A 19409-nucleotide genomic window follows, 5' to 3' on the forward strand; every position below is an offset into this window, starting at 1 on the left:
AGATGCATGGCATAAACATTAATACACCGCATAGGATGTAGATGAGCAGCCTTCCATTTTCCATGAAAACATCTGTCTCTCAGATCAAAAGCCAGTATTTTGTACAGATTTGTATTCAACAATGAATACTGAGCATTACTCTGAAAAGTGTGGTAATCCTGTTACACATATTTTTGTAATAATTGAAACTAATAAAATCAACTGTACTTTTGCCTTGCTCTATATTGCTTGTTGAGAATGAAAGAAAGAAAAAGAAAGAAAGATTAAACCTGCACCATATCTGAATATTATTATCATTTGCTGCTTTGTCTGTATAGAAGCACTAATACACTAGCCTAAAAAAAGGGATGACATCCTCAGAGATACGTCAGCACCCTCAATAATGCGTCATGTTTGACCGAGTTCAGGAGCTGTATAGGCCAAAGGAGAGGGAGACCCCCGCAGGAACAACGATATGCACCTCATCTCTCTGTGGTGATGTGGCACTGACTCCTGCTGGTGCTATGGAGCAAAGACAGTGATGAGGATATCCAGAGGTGTAAACCCCTGAAGCATCAACATCCAGTAGTTATGTTATGTAAAATATTCCAATTGAAGTGAAAATTAAAACTCACTCCAATACAAAATGTGGAAGAGCAAAGAACAAGCTAAAAACAAACAAAATTAAAAGGTACTTTTAAGGTTGAAGGTAAATGCAATAATTTCATAAATGAATCTGTGACTATACACTGATTATTTTTGTTTATCGGACTTAAGTGGCAAATTTTGTATTCTTTAAGTTTATGTAGTTTTTAGGTGACAGTAATATAGTTGTGTTTAAGGTGGTGATCAAATGTGGCATTTAGTGTATAGCTTTAAGGCGTTGCAGGCTTTTGTGAGATAACTTCCACTTGAATAAAATATTTTTCTAGCGCTCTACATTAATGATTGCTCAAGTTACCAATAAACATTTACACGTCACACTTTGCGTATTTTAATGGTTAATGCAATGAGATCACCTTGTCTTAAGGTTTATTTTTTCTCTCATTATAGTGCTAACAAGTTTAAATATACCCAAAACAGGTACAAAAAAAACACTAGCAGCTGCTTAAAATTTCATTTACATGACAACCTTAAATAAATATTTAAAACCTTTAAGTGCCAGTCCTTGGGTGATAATTTAGTAACAATTTATATTAAATTACAAATTATACCAGTAACATTTCCACATAGAGAAGTGTGAAAATTAACTAGCCTGTTGAAAATAGAAAGCCAAGCCTAACAGCAATACCCAAGCAGTCACAAGTAGGGACGAGACCCCATGGATGTAAACTAAAATGGATGTCCTGCCAAAATGGTGGAGCCTGCAGTTTGTTTATGATGAAACCTTTTCAAGGTCGCTGTATCACCTTTTCAAACGTCGTGTCGCAGCATTTCCATTTTTCTGCTCCTTCATCGAGGATTTCCATTTCAACAGTGACCCCAAAAAGGACATTTTGAAAATTTTTATTCAAGAACATTAAGATCAACCATTGGAGTCAGAAAAGCAGAAAACAGAAACATAACTTAACAGAAGTTTTTATCAGATGACTGGGTTCACATCAGCCATTTTTTTGGGACGCATCAAACTTAAACATTTTTTTTGACCTAATAACAGTATTCTTTTTTTTTGTCTGTAGCATTTTACATCAACATACAATGTTTTTAAAACATTTGGAAAGCAATAATTTTATTAGTTCAACATTAAACTACAAGGAGATAAGCGGCAAATTCATATTCTCCTGCAAGATTTTATGCTTTAGCTGCCTTATGTTTACAATTAGATTCAAAATCCAACTTGTTGGAAAAGCTGTTACATCTGTTGTTTAGAAGTTTAAAACAAATCTGGATTAGACAAACTAAAAAAAATGCCACGACTACAGGATATGGACGGTATCCGTTTTTAAAATTGATATAAAATGGATATGAATGTGAAAACAAAATTTTGTTACATCAAGTGCAAGCCAAAAACAAAACTATAAATGACATTTGTAATATAAAACTTGGTAAAAAATACTTATTTAAAACTGTACAATCACCAAGTACACAGAGTGAGCACATCAACCACTATTCATTTGGCTTCAGTGGCTTCAGCCTTGGGCTCCTGCGGACAGAAAAACAAAAAACACGCCAACAGCAATGTCAACTGCATTGTTTTAGTCACATGACAACTTATTCTTAATTTTATTGATTATATTAAAAGGAGTCCTTGCAACACTTATCCATTATGAGAACAAATAAAACAGTAACTGCCTCACAGGTTTCCAGAACTCACACACATCATTTTTTTAATATCTAGTTCTTTTTTTACTCATTTAATCTTTAAACTCATGAACAATTAAAGCAAATAAGTTAAGATAACATAAAAAAGGAGAAACGACCTGGAAAATATAAGAACATCTGTTTGATGTAACATTTATTAATTTGCAGTGTAACAGAAACAAACCTCAGCCTTGGTGCTCCCATTCTCAGCGGGTTTGGCTTTCTTTGTTTTGGGTGCCCTCTAGAAAATAAAATGATAGTAACAAATTAATCACAGAAATGAATCAAGCAAACATGTGGCAAACATCTTACAGAGCTGTTCCCCCATAGTAAGTGTGCAAGATTTTGGTTCAATACCTTTGCAACAGCCTTTTTCTTAGCCTCCACTGCCGCAGGTTTCGGTTTCTACAAGACAAGAAAGAAGATATTTAAATCAGTTTGAGATAACAGAATATAGATCCGTGAAATCCTAGGTAATAAAAGCTTATTACAAGTTAATAAACTTCTTGATCATGGGCTACATCCTCATGTCACATTAGGTAAGAGTGTAAGAGAACCTTTAATATATTCTTAAAAAATGTAAAATTTAAATTTAATACACACATGATAGACTACTTCAACTTCAAGTGGTTGCTTCTTACAAAAAATAGTGAACATTTAACAAAAACGACAGGATAATGCACATTAAATATACTGAGTACATCTAAAAATGCTTAATTGTGTTTAAAAAGAACTTACTAATGCCAGCCGTGCAGAGGTTCTCTTAGGCTGTAGAGCCACAAGGAAGTGAAAGTTAAAACAAACAGTGTCTTATTTTGCATCAATATTAATAGCTTTGTTTATACATGACCTTTAAAGAGTATGCAATTGCAAAAAGTAAGTTAAAACAAAAGCAAAAAAAAGAGATGAAAATGGGAGTAGAGTTTGAATAAATATATTAACTAAGTACAACACTCATCATCCTAAATAAGGGCACAAAATATATTATATCAGTGGCAAAAAACATACAAACGATACATCAAAAACAAGCATTTATCCACAAATTCTAAATGCAACTGCTGCATCAACACAATATAAAAATATATTCATTTTAGACAAACCTCAGAGGAAGCAGGTGCCTGTAAGACAAGGAAGGGGAAAACATTACAAACTGAAAAGTAAAACTACATAATAATAATAATAAATACAGATTTAAATAGCACAAAACGTTTTTTTTTATTTTCTGTGTGCACTATTTTACATTGTTTTAATATAAAAATGTTCACAGAAGATCTAATATATATGTTACATTTTTTTAACACTGCTCTTGATTTTTCAAGTTCACAAAGAGCTTTCCCGCGCATATTTGAATTCAAATTTGGGCAGTCCTGTCACCATGACACCGCCTTGGCGCCCTGACAGCTTCCTTTGTTTTGTATCAGTGCGCGCCTACAGACAGCTGTTGGGAAACTGATAAGATTACTACTTTACTAATCTGTACCTACGACAAATGGAGCTCAACGAATGCCTGAAGAGGTTTCAAGGAAGACAAAAAAAAAAAAAAAAAAAAATCACGGATGAGACTGAGATTTTCATCGAAAAACACCCCAAACAATCCTGTTGTGATAATTTAATTTTAAATCGTTAAATATGCATTTTTTTTAATAGTATGGCCACTCACTGCACCTTAAATTAATGTGTTGAAAATACGATAAAACGCACACAAATGTGCAAAAAAAAAAAAAATCTTATTTTTGTATTTATACGTTTTTTCCTGCTGCGCACTTGCAAACTGCAATCCAATCGCGTTTGACGTTTTTAATAAATATTTACTACTGTTAACAAACCCATTTCAAACGACGATGCAAGAACCAGGCTGGCACATATTATTCAAAACCTGAGCGGAAAAAAATAATAATCGCCACCTCCCCTCCCCCAACTCCTTCCTCAAATTTGCAGCCTGCGTTCGAGCTTATTTTGATTGCTTGATAACGGCGCAGTTCATATTTATCTTCATTAATTCGGATCCCAAGTTATGCATTCAAGCATCGACGCGCAGGTTGAGAAAAAGAATAAAGAAAAACAGTCATTGTCCATATCGAAAGTTTGTTACTGCGTTTACAACAGCAAGATTTGTGCCCTGCCTACTGCCAAAGAGAGGGGGGGAAAAAAGATGGTGTCAGAAATTTTGCACAACGCAATGTCAACGGCTGGACTAACCAGAGTTTGGCGCTGGAAGACAAAAAATTTACAAAAATACACGCAACTGTGCGCGTTTAACTCATAAGAATAATTTAAAACCATGAGCAAAAATTTCAACTTTTGTTTTCGACGAGTGGGAGGATGCTTGCGCTCCTCTCCACTGTCAGACCGCCATTGCTAAAACGCTTGTTAGGGATGATGACGTTCTTCTTAAGCAGAAATATCAGGCGCAGTCTTGTGTTAACTTAATGCTACGAAAACGATTCCAGTGCACAGACTTAAATTAAATTTAAATTCATGTTTTTTTTACCTTTGCTTTGCCCATGTTCTCAGCGGGAAACGAAGAAAAACGTCAGGAAAATACAGCTGCGAAAATGGCTTTTTTCGAAGCGATAACAGACGCCAACCAAGCGCGCACAGCGGAAAATGGCGAATGTATAATGCAAACGAATGTTCTTGTAGTTTATACACTGAAATATAAGAACGAAACCGGTTTGAACCAGTTTTGTGTTTCGAATCTCGCCATTGGATAGAAAGGCGTCACGTGGGTTGGAGGCGCCTCCCATTTGTTAAAAAGGCAGACGGCAACTTGAAGGAATACGGATTATAGTCGCGGGGTGGCGCTGTATGAACGACTGATTCGTTCTGCTGTACCGAAAAAATAAATACGCAGATAATGGCGCGTCAAAGTCGTTGCACCTTTTCTCACCGTCTATCGAATAAACTGAACAATTTTTGCTCACAAAGTCCGCCAGAACCAAATTTTATGGTGTATCTAATATCCCCGCGTTGCAACTGACCAATCACGTTGTTTGATGTCATAGCTTTGAGGCAAAATACGGTCGCGGGTGAAGATTAGACTATGGTGCTTTCTGTCAGCTTGTGGTGGATGAATGTCTATTTGGCTTGGGCATGTAAGACTGTAATTTTAGCCCTGTGTAAAACCAAAAATCAACATTTAGTTATTATTATTATTACCTGAGGGATTGAGGGTCAAACCAAGCGTTGTGTGAAGAAATACTAATACAGACATATACAATTTGTAACTGGTAGATGTTTAGTGGATTTTAAGCTGTCTGACTATATATTAAATAGCTAAAAGTAGGATACCTATTCAACACTAAAATACTGTTCACATGTCTGTGCATTAGTAGTAATATTCCAGAATATTCCAGGACTGTATGCCTGATGAGTAGTATAAATTCATGCTTATACCTATGTATGTGTATATAAGCATATTTTTGTGGGGCAGTATGTTTATAGTATGGTGTTTCTAGTTCTACCAAAGTTTATCAATTCTTCTGTCAGTGTATAGATGATGCAAGTTAAATAAAATTGGTTCCTAGAAGTGTTTCCTCTGGAGGGACAAGATCCAAATATGATGATTTGATGAAGAGATGTCTTGCATTTGAGTTTGTGATTTAAAGACTGAGGACTTCTTGGATAAAATTGGGACATTTTTTCTTCAATTTTTTCCCAAATAAACAAAACCCAACAAACATCAAGCTGGAAAAAAGTAAAAGTGGTTCTTTCCTTGTGTTATACCACCAACTGAGATGCAGAATAGCAATTACAAGCAGTTATTTAAATTTTTGCAATACATAGCGTATTAGTAGTTGATAAGCTTTAAGGCTCAATACTTCCAACAGGTAGCAGCAGAAATTATATCGGTACAGTTTTATGTGCTGAAAGTCATCTACTTGCAAAAACGACTCGTTAATCCAATAAAACACCATCACCAGTTTTCCCCCTGAGAGTCCATATATATCAGCAGCATGGACCACACACATATTTTTTGCTGCACAAGTTAAGACAATAGATAACCATATTTTGGAAGCCAAATGGAGACAAAAGCTTAGACTTGTAGTATGTAAGTACAAAACAGAGAATTTCACATCATTTAATCATATCTGACATACAGTAATCATTTTATTTTGTTCCAGAAAGCTGGTCAAAATATAGTTATGTAATCAAAATCACAGTCAACAAACAACACTTTATGCTTCAACAACAATTTAAAAGTTCTGTGGACGAATGTTTTGGAACCGAAACACAGGATCCGTGGCTTTCACTCACATAAAATGACCTTCCGTTCAACGGCATGCATTTAACTGACAGTTTATACGATGATTTAACTACATCTTGACCAGTCATTTCCACCTATTAGAGTTTTTAAATCTACAATCATAAATAGCAGGATTATTCTACAGCCCCATAGGGGTAAAACTGCCCTCTTATATGAATCAGCAACAAAATAAAACCGCTCCCAGTTACTGCTTGCTCTTCCCTTTTCCACAGAAGCCCTTTTGGGAAGAGGACATAGGAGAGGCTTCGTCCCCGCTTCAGAGGATTTGTTCTTCTATGTATTCTTAGGCCAACAAGGATTCACTGCATAAGTCAGAAAAGAAAGAGTCTCTTTTGTGCTTCAGTGCTTTTAGGAAGTCTCGAACTCGTTCTTCCCGGCAGGAAGTGTAGTGTAGTAGCGCCTCTTGTCTTCTCTGGCTATCGACGGGCTTTCCATTGCTGTGATGCTGCAAGAGCTCTGCTACACAAGCACGATCTGCTTCTAGCTGCTGCAGAGCCTGATGCTCTCGATGGAGGTCTCTAGCTTTCTGTAATAACAAACACACCAAATTAGACATACATTTAAATATATACATAGATACAGGAGTTACTTTAATCTTTCTCTGCCTGTTTAACAACACTGTTTCACAAAGTAACACTGATCTACATTAATTGCTACGGTTAACAAGTGATGAACCTGCAACTCACACAGCCAAAACATAAGCCCTTTTCAGATATGGGATGCATAACACAGCTGCTTATTGCTGCTTATGATTCTCCAAAACAACTAACCAAGTGCCAGCGTGTCACAATCTAGTATACTCATAGTGCTTGTCCAAAAGCTCTGATAAATGGAGGGTTTCATCAGAAAAATTGCAACCTCTGTGCCAAATCAAACATGGGGATCTTTCCATTGTAGTGATCCCTTTGGGGTGGGTGGAGCAGCTGGAAGTTCTGTTCCAAAGAACTCACAAAAATGCAGGGAAGACATGCAGTCATAATCATGCACCGCATCCATGCCCCGTGTCTCACTTGCTTCCCTGTGTTTGCACTTATACTTGAACATATTTGCCAACAAGTCCATACACCTCTTTAAGCCACTGATACTGACACATTTATTCCTATTAAGTTAAATAAATATTTGTTCTCTTTATTCTTCTTTGCTGCGGCCTTTGAGTCAGTCATAACAGCGACCAGGGTGCAACATGGAGCTGACACAGTCAGCTGCCATCACATTAATGAAAAGCAGAGCATGGCCGACAGTGGGTGACAGGGGTCATAACTACAGTAGTACCCAAACAGCTAAGCCCAATTAGGTTCAAAACCAAAAGAGCGGTATGGTTCAGTTATATTAGACATCTGAAAGTACATTTTTGTGCTGCTTCTAAATAATATTATTCTAGTTATACAGGACCTTTAGTCACATTTAGATCCTTCCCAGCAAGGAAATAAAGGAGGCCAAAAATAACAAACATGATGACCCCAAAAACACACCGTATTCTTCGACTGCCTCACTCTACACAGCCCTTCCAACTCTGGGGACAAAAAGCTATGGAGTATTCAAACTAAACACGAAAAACTGACACATACTGTTGAGACTGCACTTCTTTTTTCTTATAGTGAGTTTCACTGATCTAGCCTACTTCGGATCAAAGTGGGCTGTATGTGGCCCACAATGTAAAATGAGTTTGACATCCCTGGTCTAAACAAATAAACTCCTTTCTCATGTTCGTTCCCTCTTTCTTACGTGCACACATGCTTTTGAAAATCACTCTGGGAGAGCACATTTGTTTAACTGGGGCAGTTCTTGGAAGCTGTGACTCAGGGTTCCCTCACATTATAGATTCATCACTAAATGCAGATTTTCATGGAGATAGCTTTAATTGGGAAAAGACTGAAATTCCATGAGTGAACCTGAACTAGTTACTTAACCTAACATGAGTGATGACTCTTGTCAAATGCGCTCGGACACACCGCGTGGCTCACACAGTGTGAGTAAACCCTAATTCTGTCTCAGTATTATCCTTACCTGGATGGATTTGTGATTTAATTGATACTGCAGAATGGCTTCACACAGGTTCCAGAATGAGTACTCTGGCCACAGAACGGACTGAAATACTAGGCAGGAGTGAGAGGTCTGCAGAAAGAGCACACACGAAAACCAATACAAGTTTACAGGGTATCTGAGAAAAAACTGGAAGAACAAAATAAAGCTTTTACAATTTGTGCTGTAACCCAGTCATTAGGTTAATACTGTCTTTCAGTGATTGCACCCCCAAACTGGAAGGGAGACTTGTCACAGGCTTTAAGGAATGTAGAAAGAAAATCTTACGTGCAAATAAATCACTAAAGATATATATAGAAAGATAAGTCAGAGGAGATACAAAGAATTCTCTCGGAGTCTGTTTCAGCTGTTCAAGACTATTTTTTTCTCGTAAAACCCAAGTACTTACCATCCCTGATGGTCACTAGATAAAAACACTGATAGTGAATTAAATATAAACTGTAACTGTACTCATACAATGAAACACTCATCACAGATTGGTTTCTTTTGGCATCAGACAGTTTTGCTGGATTATTTTCACAGACAGCTTTGAAGGTTAACATCATGAATGACCAATACATCTTGCAAAACAAGTCCAACCACCAGTGTTACTCTGTTCTTAATTCACAAAAAAACATTACTCATCAAGCCCTTTCTTGCGATAAAAGGGGTTGGAATAAAACACACATGTTTATTAAAAGGCCAGAAATTAAATAAAGTAGTACATCTCAATACTTGAGCAGTATTCAGATTTTCGTTTGGAGCCAGGAAAAACCCTGCTCCTAAATCATCATGATCCCTAAAGACTCAACCAAGCATAAATCGAAATCCTACTTTGCTGTTTTCATAGTTTCATAGAAAAACAGCCCTATCTTCAGGGGTAAATCAATTCAAGTTTATATATGCAGCACCAGCTGGCAACAACAGTCATTTCAATGGGCTTTATATTGCAACATTCTCAAATTGGGGACATCCTGACTGGAATTGTTCAAACAAACAATTCCTATGCAAATTATTGCAAATGACTAATTTGTAAGAACTCTTGAGCATTTGAAATAAAGGCCAGGATGGCCTGTAAGTGGCTAAAACATTTGGATTAAGTGAATGCTTTACAGGTAGTAAGTAACTGCAGTCACCTTAGAGCCCTGTGGTACGGAGCCAAATAAATTGATCATATTTAAAAATTTTAAAATGAATTATAACAACAACACCTCACTGAAGAGCTGAGGGAAGATTGGATAGTTTATATGATGTAAGTGTTAGAGTTGCTTAGAGATCAATAGGAGAGAATCAGTCTAAATGAAGATGAGGTTTGTGGGAAATGCGGTCCCAATCAAAAGTTTAAGACCATTTGAAAAATGGCTAAAATATCATATTTTGCATGGTTGGATCTTAACAAGGTTCCAAGTAGAGCTTCAACATACAACGAGAAGAAATGGGAGTGAGACAAAACATTTTTTTTAAGCATGCAACTAATTGAAAACAGCGATTAAACTGAAACAGGCTGTTTTACAGCTGATCACAAGTTTAGGACCACACCTTCAAAAAAAACCAAAAACCACACAACCAAAAAACATAAACTACCTCAAAACAGAAATCAAAGTTCCAAATATGAACTCAGCAATGAGTAGCTTCACCGTTATTATTGATTAATGCAAAAATTTGTTGCGGTATGCTTGATGCAAGCGTTTTCATCCAAAACACCTCTTGTCACGGCAGTAATGTTGGAAACCATCGGGATCATCTTCCACTTGACCTTTGCGTTTCATAACCCTCAGGATCGTTTAAGAAATTCCAAATGACTGTCTTACTGCATCCGACCTTAGCAGCGATGGCGCACTGTGAGAGACCCTGCTTATGCAGTTCAACAACTTGACCACGTTCAAAAAGGGAAAGGGTTCTTTTTGCCTTTGCCATCAGAACGTGACGACAGTGTGACTACCTCACAGAAAATGACAATGAATCCTCATTTTTGCACAGATTTGGCCTTTTAAAGGCATGTGGTCCTAAACTTTTGATCAACTGTAAAACAGCCTGTTTCATTTTAAGCGTTGTTTTCAATCATTTGCATGCTCAAAAAAAAATGTTGTGTCTCACTCCCATTTCTTCTTGTTGCATATTGAAGCTCTACTTGGAACCTTGTTAAGAACTAACCATGCAAAACATGATTTTTTGCCATTTTTCAAGTGGTATTAAACTTTTGATTGGGACCGTGTATGGTGAACTTTATTAGCTGTTGATGACACCCATCTCACTCTCACCTGCCAAAGAAGGAAGTCGCTGAGGCGCACCTCTCCAGAGGTGCGGATGAGCAAATCAGGATTTGGCGAGTTATTGCTGTACAGACACTCACTTAGCAATGCCTCCGACACATCACTACACATCACAGAAACACAAACAGCTTGTTAACACAATGGCTCTCCAGGACACCTTTCTACAGAGTATTTAACAAAGGATGACAAGATGAACTCATTGCTGTTTCGTTTACCTTCCTTTGATCAGGCCTTGCTCTACTCCCCATGCCATTTCCCTGACTGCATTGGTGATTTCATATCTTGATGTGTAGGCAAAACACACATTGACAAAACACCTACAAAACAAGAATTTGTGGTGCTGTGGTCACTTCTAATGTACAGGATATCATGCACAATGAAAAACACAAGCTACTAAGCATACTTATTGTGATTCCTGGTTGTGAACACGGCTTTGGCAATAAGCTGTTGAAGGTCAAGTGGCAGCATATTCAAGTCGCCCAGCACTCGGATACAAACGCCATGTTTCTCTAGATTTTCACTGCAAAACAAAACCGAAAGACATTTATAGGAAAAGCATGAAGATGAACAGGATATACAGAAAGACTACTCAGGATCCTGAAACTTGTCTGTCTGCATTTTCTACCCAGAAAAACACAAAGGAGACTCCGGAGAATTTTGAGTACTCAGTGTGTACAGTGGACTTGAAAGAGTCTGCTGTCCAGCACTGTGCAAAAGTGGTTTGTCATAAGGATGTCAATCGTTCGAAAAATAATAACCTTGTATCATAAACAGCCAGCAGCCTCATAAACAAATTTGTCCAAATTTTGATAGACATAATACAACATCCAATAGAAGGGGATTTTTTTTTTTTTTTACAGTGTTAAATTCTTTAGACAGGTTACTCAGATTAAAAAAAAAAAAGGAGCAAAACATGGCATTTGAACAAGTGAGCTACTTATACCACAGTCTTGTGTGCAACAAATACAGACTAAAGGGCAATATTAAGCAATGGATTAGTCAGCAAGCTCTTTGTTTTATTTCTCCAAAGTGAAGAAATAAGTCAGCTGTAAAATATTTCATACTTGTGTGGAAACAGAGAGAAATGGCTTGCAGACTAACAGGCCTCCACCTTAGCTTGAAAATGTATCTGCAGCAGTCATCAGCTGCTTAATAAATAAATAGTACATGCACCACAATGACCACAGAGTAAAATGAAAAGAGAATCCACGTTAGTTGACTAGTCTGAGCTTGACATACTGCACTACAGTGAAAAAGTAAGCACTATTGAAGAGACCAGTGGAAATAACGGACTCCCTTGCTTCCTCTTGGCCATCCCACCATTAGCACACTGCATCTGACTCAGTGTCTGATGCATTGCATTAGTAAATGTTTCTGTGTCAACACTGTTGTTGTGTCTGTCTGAACCAAAAGTAACAAACAAACAACTAACAACAGATTTCCATCCAAGCCCACCCTAAAGGTGAACTCCAAGGATCTCGTGCCTCTGCTGGAAACAGGTCGTCAAAACTGGTTTAAAATTGTTTTCTCATGTACAGACCCTCATTTACTTTAACTTCAGATTTATGCTTGAGCGCTGCAAGTCACTCTTTCTAAACTTTACTTTAAGGAAGCAATGAATCATATGATGTACAAACTGTGACCACAAGCAAAGTGGAAAACTCAGCTCGAAACTCACTGTTCCTCCAGCAGCCTTTCAAACTTCTGCCTGGCGAGCTCCATCAAACCATCCACCTCATCTTCGGTGCGCTTGAAGTTCTCAATGCTGAAGGCATACACCGTCACCTCTGGGATGTTCAGATGCTTGCACCAACGTAGTGTCTGGTGTGGAGAAGACGAAGCATTTTGACACACATCATCAATTTGTTTCTGCCCATGTGACATGCATTTCCTATAGCCGAAACCCCCAAACTCACCTCTGCCAGCTTGTTGAAGCCCTGCATGTGTCCTTCCTGCCGTTCCATGTTTTTCTTACGTGCAAAACGTCGATTACCATCCATGATGAAGGCCACATGTTTAGGCATGGGTCCTGCCTGAAAGACAACAGTCAAAAGAGTCCAAAGAAATGCAGAAGAAAAAGCATTAATGCAATCTACGGTAATCCATAAAAGACCAACACTGTCTAATGCTATGTAGATATCTGCTGATATCTTATCACAAAAATGTCACGTACAACTTTTTTTCGAAACATTTCAAATTTAAATAAAATAGCAATTTCCAGATTAAAAAACCCCCCCTCATCACCATCAACTAATATGTTTGCATTTTGAACGATAACTAATAAGTCATTCCCTGTGGCCCCCTCAGGGGTTACAGACAATAGCACCAGCTCATGCCCCTAGATATTTAATTAAGAACTATTATTATTATTATTATTAGTAGTAAGCTTTTCTTTATGGTATTTTCTGAATCTTAACCTTGTCAAACAAATAAATAAATAGTTTGATGTTTTCTAAATGGCTCAGTTTGTCACTCTATTTTCTATCCAGATACTCTGAAATGACATACTTGATATTTTTGTCAAGGCACACATATTTGGTATACATATATGCATTCGTATAATTCTCAGATTCCCTTTCTTATATATTGCACACCTCTGTTGCTTGTGAAGCCTGCACACAAGAATTTCACTCGTATGCGCTGTACCAGTGTACCAGCACATGTGATGTGACAATAAAAGTGATTTGATTTGAGTCACAGAAAGGCAGAAGACCGACAAAAGCGAGGCTGGAAAAGACAGCCAACTTATAACGTACAGCTTACCTTTAGTATATTGGCAGAAATCTTTTCAAGCAGGGACAACTCGCCTTCTTTTATCCACGACATATCCGTGCTGCCGAAAGACAGAAAGGTTTATTTATAAAAAGGTGGTTGGGGGGGGGGATTCAATGAGCACTCCTACCGCACACACTCCCTCTTCCAGAAGAAAAAAAAAACTTCACCAAGTTTTAGCTTTCACGAAAGGGAAGGCATCTGGTTCCCACATTAACGTCCCATTTTTAGAAGATATTGCATTACATTTGCAGCCACTTATGGATTTCACCGTTAACTGCAAGCCCGGCTCACGAGACCTGCAGGGAACTAAACCGCCGCGAGACTGGAAAAGGACTGACGGGCGCCCTCGTTGCCCAGGAAACACATACAGTGCTTCATTCATTCAAACTACTGAAGCACGAGCTGTTCTACTCACAAACTGCGATCGTTTTATCACATTTCACATACCTTCCAACTCACAGCCTTAACGATGACGACCTCTTCCGTATTGGAGTGAAGTGACGTATGAGCGTGCTGACGACTTCCTGTCAGCAGTTAGTAGATTTTTGAATCATGCGGATGGACGCACGCTACGCTTCAATCAAAGGACTGACTGTGATTTCCTTAACTAAAGGGAAGTGGTCTTCTCAACGTTTACTGAAGTAAAAACACCACAATATGAACTAAGGGATGACAAGTAAATTAAAATCTATTATTTTTAATATCTTTTTAATGTCTTTTTAAAAAAATATTAAATCGAACATAAAAAGCCAAAGACATCAATGGGGTTTGAGAGTGTGTGTGTGTGTGTGTGTGGGGGGGGTTGTAATATAATAATCCAATAATAAATAGGAAAAAATCCAACAAACACCTGACACTGGACCTGAGAGATGCACCTTGCCCTTCAGCTGATCCATTTACTGTTCACTGAGACCTCATCAGCAATCGTGTCAGTGGAAGGGTGGCTGTCAAGAAGCCATTCTTAACGAATGGAAACAGTGAGAAAAGGCGGAGGTGTGCCATATTATATAAGAAGTGGACTGAAAATCGATGGAAACAGATGTTATGGAGCGATGAATCCAATTATAAAATGTTTGGTTCAAATTACTGTCAGTACTGAGGAGGTCGTGAGAGCAGTACAACAGTCTGCAGCTATCTGCTGGTGCAGGCTATAGTTTTAGGCTGCATTGCAACCAGTGGTGTTGGGGATCTTGTCAAAATTGATGCAATTATGAATGCAGAAAAGTACTCTCTACTTTTGAGCCACCATGCAGTGTGGGAATATTTTGACAGAGAACAGAACAAAAAGCAGCCAACATCTTAAGAAGAGCTTCAAAATGTCCTTTAAGAAGCTTGGAGAACTATTCCTGAAGTCTACTAAAGAAATTACATGAATATTTGCCTAACAGAGTTCAGGCTGTGTTGGAAAATAAAGGTGGTCCTACCCAATTATAACTATCAGGCTCATAAACCTGTACAAACTCTTCCATTGCCTAAAGGGCTGGATTTCCATGCGTTTTCCATGCGTCAATAAATCGTTGCACTTATTTCACATTTTCATAGAAAAACATACAAATTGAGCGGTGATTCAAGACTTTCATACAATATTACAGATATAATAATACAGCTACATTATTATATTGATCAAGTTAAAAACAAGGTTTTACGTCATTAGTGGAAAAAATATATATTTGAAATGTCAGCATGTTGAATTTCAACTACCCTAAGTGATTTTCATACCTAACCAACTACGTGTGGGACATGAGAAAAAATATAATGGTTTTTTTTTAACAGTTTTTTTTAACAGTTTTCCATTATATTTTATAATATAATATATATAAAAATATATAAAAATAAAATAATATAATAAAAAAATAAATAAATAAATAAATAAATAAATATCCATTGTCCCATTTAATTCTTTAGATATTCTCATAAATATATCAACCCTTATTGTAATATTGTATTGTAAGAATTCAAATGTTCAATTCCTTTCATTCATTCCTTTATTTCTAGCCCCTAAAGTTTATTGGAAATGTGCACATTTGTTCTTTTTTCCTGTACAAAATAATCAATGTAGGACTGAAAGAATAAAAACTCCATGGTAATTTATTAAAAAATAAAGTATTCTTTCTCGTGCTTTTACTTCTTCTTCTTCTTTTTTTTTTTTTTTTTTTTTTACAAAGGCAAGCCATGAAAGCATTAAAGACTTAGATATAAATATTGGATTAAAGACTTAGATTAAAATATGGTTATTAATGCCTCAAAAAGCAAATATGTAACAGCAATAAAATTTGTAATTACAGATCAATAAATTAATCATTAAGCCCTTTCCTTTACTAAAATAAACATAAACCAAGACAAATGTATAGTTGGCAATACTGATCTGCGACAATTTCTAAAAGAGGATGAAAAAAGACAAGTGAAAGACTTGGTGTTCACATATCAAGCATGTAGGTTGACAAGTTTATCAATTAAGGTTAAATGTTATATTTCAAGATTGCTAATGGCACAACTGCAATAGCTGTTAATGTGAACATGACGAAGCCAAATGGTCCACTTTCTGCTTTGGTTGATGCATGTGATGGAAAGGTCTTGAAGTTGAGAACTCTTTGACTTTCAATCATCTGTTTCATAAAAGAATGTTAGAATAAATGTGTTTCACAATGTTCTTTAACTTCTTTACACCAGCAGATATATAGGTTATTATGCTCTAGGTTGTTATTATAGATAATTTTACTGATCTTCCCCCTTTGAGATTAAACTGATCAAACCCCTGATGTAGCACCTTTAAAATGTACTCAGAATATGTTGGCTGTATTTTTTAAGACGAGTGATCATTAGTTTTAAACCTCAGCGTTGAGCACTATGGAACGCCAGGACTGCCATAATGAATTAATTAAATACACCATTAAATAATTAATTAAATGTGTCAATAATTAATTAAAATTGGAATTAATTAATTAAATAAATAGTTATGACACATGTAATTAATTAATTATTGACACATTTAATTAATTATTTATGTATTTCACATTTTAATTAATTATTGACACATTTAATTAATTAATTATTGACACATTTAATTAATTATTTATGTATTTCACATTTTAATTAATTATTGACACATTTAATTAATTATTGACACATTTAATTAATTATTTAATGATATATTTATTTATTTCATTTTGGCAGTCCCGGCGCCTGGCTCTCGTCATGAAATAATTTTATCTGTCAGCCTCACCCATCAAACTCAGGGGGCGGGGTTAACGCTGCCCATGCAGCTTCTCTAACATTTGATTGGTTGCCGTGCAAAGTAAGTCAAAACAGGTCGATCCTAGATAATCGATTGCTTGTGTAGACTTGGGGCAGCCAGTTATCCCAGAATGCAGATCAAATCACAGGCAGCAATGGTGGTGGTGTAGTTTTAAAATACCCCGTTTTTCTGTCACCAGCTACACTTTTAACAGTGTTTTAGCCGCGAATGTCGCGCCGTATGTCTGGTCAGGTTGTCAACATAGAACATGCTTGCAAAAGTGCTCAGATGTTTTCAGAGATTTCACTAGCTCTGCTAACAGTTAGCATGCAGAGCGCACCGAGGGGGTACATTAACCGGTTTGTTTACATATTCCACTCTCCGTGTTCCACATGTTGCATTCGCAGATTCTCATTTTCACCAAACGATCGTCTCTTTCCGCCTGGTCTTGTGTCTCTGTGCTTCTGTAACATAAAGAACGAGCTGACATTTTTCTCACGAAACCAGCGATCAGCTCAGCAGACCCTCAGTTTACCTGCATGCATCCTCCTCCTCATCTGTCAGCTGTTTAACACCTGCTGCTAATTCAAGAAACACGCCTACGTTACCTGGTGATAGTCACAGTTTAACTGGGCAGCCGGTGCTCGATATAAAGCAATGTCAGCGCATTTTTCTGCACAAGATAAGTAAATATAGTGTTTTCCCCGAGCGCAGAGCTGCTGGAGCTCGTTTCCTTACAGAGCACTTTATAGGCGAACAGCTTCATCAGCGGCTGATGTCCAATCACCGGCACACAGCTTTCAAACCTCAGCTGAGTTTTAGCTCTCAGTGGTTAAACGCTGGACTTCATTCACTCAGGTTCTGTCTGTCGGGTCACGTTTACTTCGCTGTTTTATTTACAACTGAGCAAATCGGTTTGGCTGAGGTTAAAGTTACGTTTCATAACTGCATAGTTTCACAGACGTTTAATGGTTCACTGGCACATGTGTTAGACTGAACTATCATCTAAATATCATCTGTTTTTTAATAGTTATTCAACTGTATTCTAAGCACCAGCTGTCTGTTAGAATGTGATTTTTTTTCTCTCTCTGTTGGCAGAGGTATAAAAATGCGCAGGAAAATCTGACGTGCATGGCGAACTTCACCGACGATATTTAAGGAGGAATAAACACACATCAAACATAAATGAACCATTTGCCTGTCTCCATAATTGAGAGAATTTTCTCTTCTTATATCAACACTCTCTCTCTCTCTCTCTTTTTTTTTTTGCTTTTTCGGTCATGTTATGTTTACCTGTCAAAGGCTTGTTACAAACTATGAAACACATTGTGCAGACTTCTGGATGTTAGAAAAAAACGAATACTGCTCATGAATGAGACTAAAGGCAGGAAGGTGTCCTTTAAAACTAAACATGTTAATAGGACCTCCCTGTTTATATCATAGTTTATGATATAGCACGTGTATTTCAGTAATAGCCTGCTGAGGCCACTATACGTGCTGGCCTCATATCAAATGTGAAGGCAGACTGAGTCTATGTTTGACGTTTGTTTATATCTAATCTTCCTTTTCAAACATTTAAACAGCAGCGAGTCTGCAGCTGAGGGAATACAAATTCAAATTGTCGGAACAGGTTTGCTCGTTTCTTGGATTCATTTGGTGATTTATTAAATGTATAACTGTAATTCTAATCTGCTGCTGAGTCTCTTACACTTTTCTTTATGCTGTATATTTTCACGTCTCTGGAATAGTTGGCAGTTAGATAGTCAGCTGGGAAACTCATGGAGCTGAGGATATCGTGGATATGCTGACCTCGCTGCGTGGTGTACAGAGCGAGGTCAGCATGATTAATATTCACAATAAAAATATTAGCCGAACATCATGAAGTCTGTATGTGTTTCATAGTGTCGAACAACCTTTGTACAGTTAAAGCCAGCAGTTACTACATGACGGAAACACCAACGTTATCTCTTTTATGTGTTTATACACAGGTCACGCTGATTACTGAACAAAAACCCAAAGATCAGATGTTAAACAGATTTGCTCTCTCTCCTCCTTAAACATTGTGGCATGAATAAGGCACGGCGGGACCACAGAGCGACGTTCAGAGCCAACTTTATTTGATTCACATCACACCACACCACCACCAACCCCTGAGTCCCCGTGTTTTAACACGGCGGGCGTGATTGCGGATGCCGTGCAGGTGCGTCCGCACGGCCCCGCAGACCACGCCCCACCACATACCCCCATCGCCCGATTGAGGCCGGGGAGTGATCCGGCCAAACCTACTCCCCCCCGCGACCTGGGGCGAGACTCGGCCCCTACACATCGGCGCCCCAGCCCCCGACCAAGCGACGGGGAAGCGTCCGTTCTGGTGGCCGCCCGCGCATCCAGCGGCAACGACGAAGCTGGTCCGGAGGTCGGCCGCGTAGCAAGCGGACACGGCCCCACCGGCATGGCCGTGTGCTCCTGCACACAGGCGGCTGGGCAGACGCCAGGCGCGCAGAATCGACTGGTGGCAGCGAGGCTGGACTAGCCAGCCCGCCGATCCCCGGCCTAG

At 37.9% G+C, this 19409-nt stretch overlaps 1 protein-coding gene and 1 long non-coding RNA gene across 3 annotated transcripts; both read right to left on the reverse strand.

Moving 5' to 3' along the window:
• Positions 1 to 1469: 1469 nt before the first annotated feature.
• On the reverse strand, positions 1470 to 5049 carry LOC145431838 (uncharacterized). Its single transcript, XR_013912142.1, has 6 exons — positions 4772 to 5049; positions 3381 to 3398; positions 3019 to 3048; positions 2638 to 2685; positions 2465 to 2521; positions 1470 to 2122 (listed from the first exon to the last, which is right to left on the reverse strand). It is a non-coding gene; the product is annotated as an uncharacterized LOC145431838 (long non-coding RNA).
• Positions 5050 to 6347: 1298 nt separating this feature from the next.
• On the reverse strand, positions 6348 to 14151 carry dhdds (dehydrodolichyl diphosphate synthase). 2 transcript variants are annotated; one of them, XM_026185020.2, is made up of 9 exons: positions 14065 to 14151; positions 13606 to 13675; positions 12759 to 12875; positions 12521 to 12663; positions 11246 to 11362; positions 11058 to 11159; positions 10831 to 10945; positions 8555 to 8662; positions 6348 to 7073 (listed from the first exon to the last, which is right to left on the reverse strand). In XM_026185020.2, exons 2-9 carry the CDS (start codon positions 13666 to 13668, stop codon positions 6831 to 6833), a joined length of 1008 nt encoding a protein of 335 aa, XP_026040805.1. In that variant the 5' UTR covers positions 13669 to 13675; positions 14065 to 14151; the 3' UTR covers positions 6348 to 6830. The 2 variants fall into 2 exon arrangements, with proteins under 2 accessions (XP_026040805.1, XP_080164190.1); XM_080308064.1 differs by having other exon boundaries at positions 13785 to 14074.
• Between the last annotated feature and the right edge of the window lie 5258 nt (positions 14152 to 19409).

Source organism: Astatotilapia calliptera, chromosome 11, assembly GCF_964374335.1.
Source record: "Astatotilapia calliptera chromosome 11, fAstCal68.1, whole genome shotgun sequence".
Lineage (NCBI taxonomy): Eukaryota > Metazoa > Chordata > Actinopteri > Cichliformes > Cichlidae > Astatotilapia > Astatotilapia calliptera.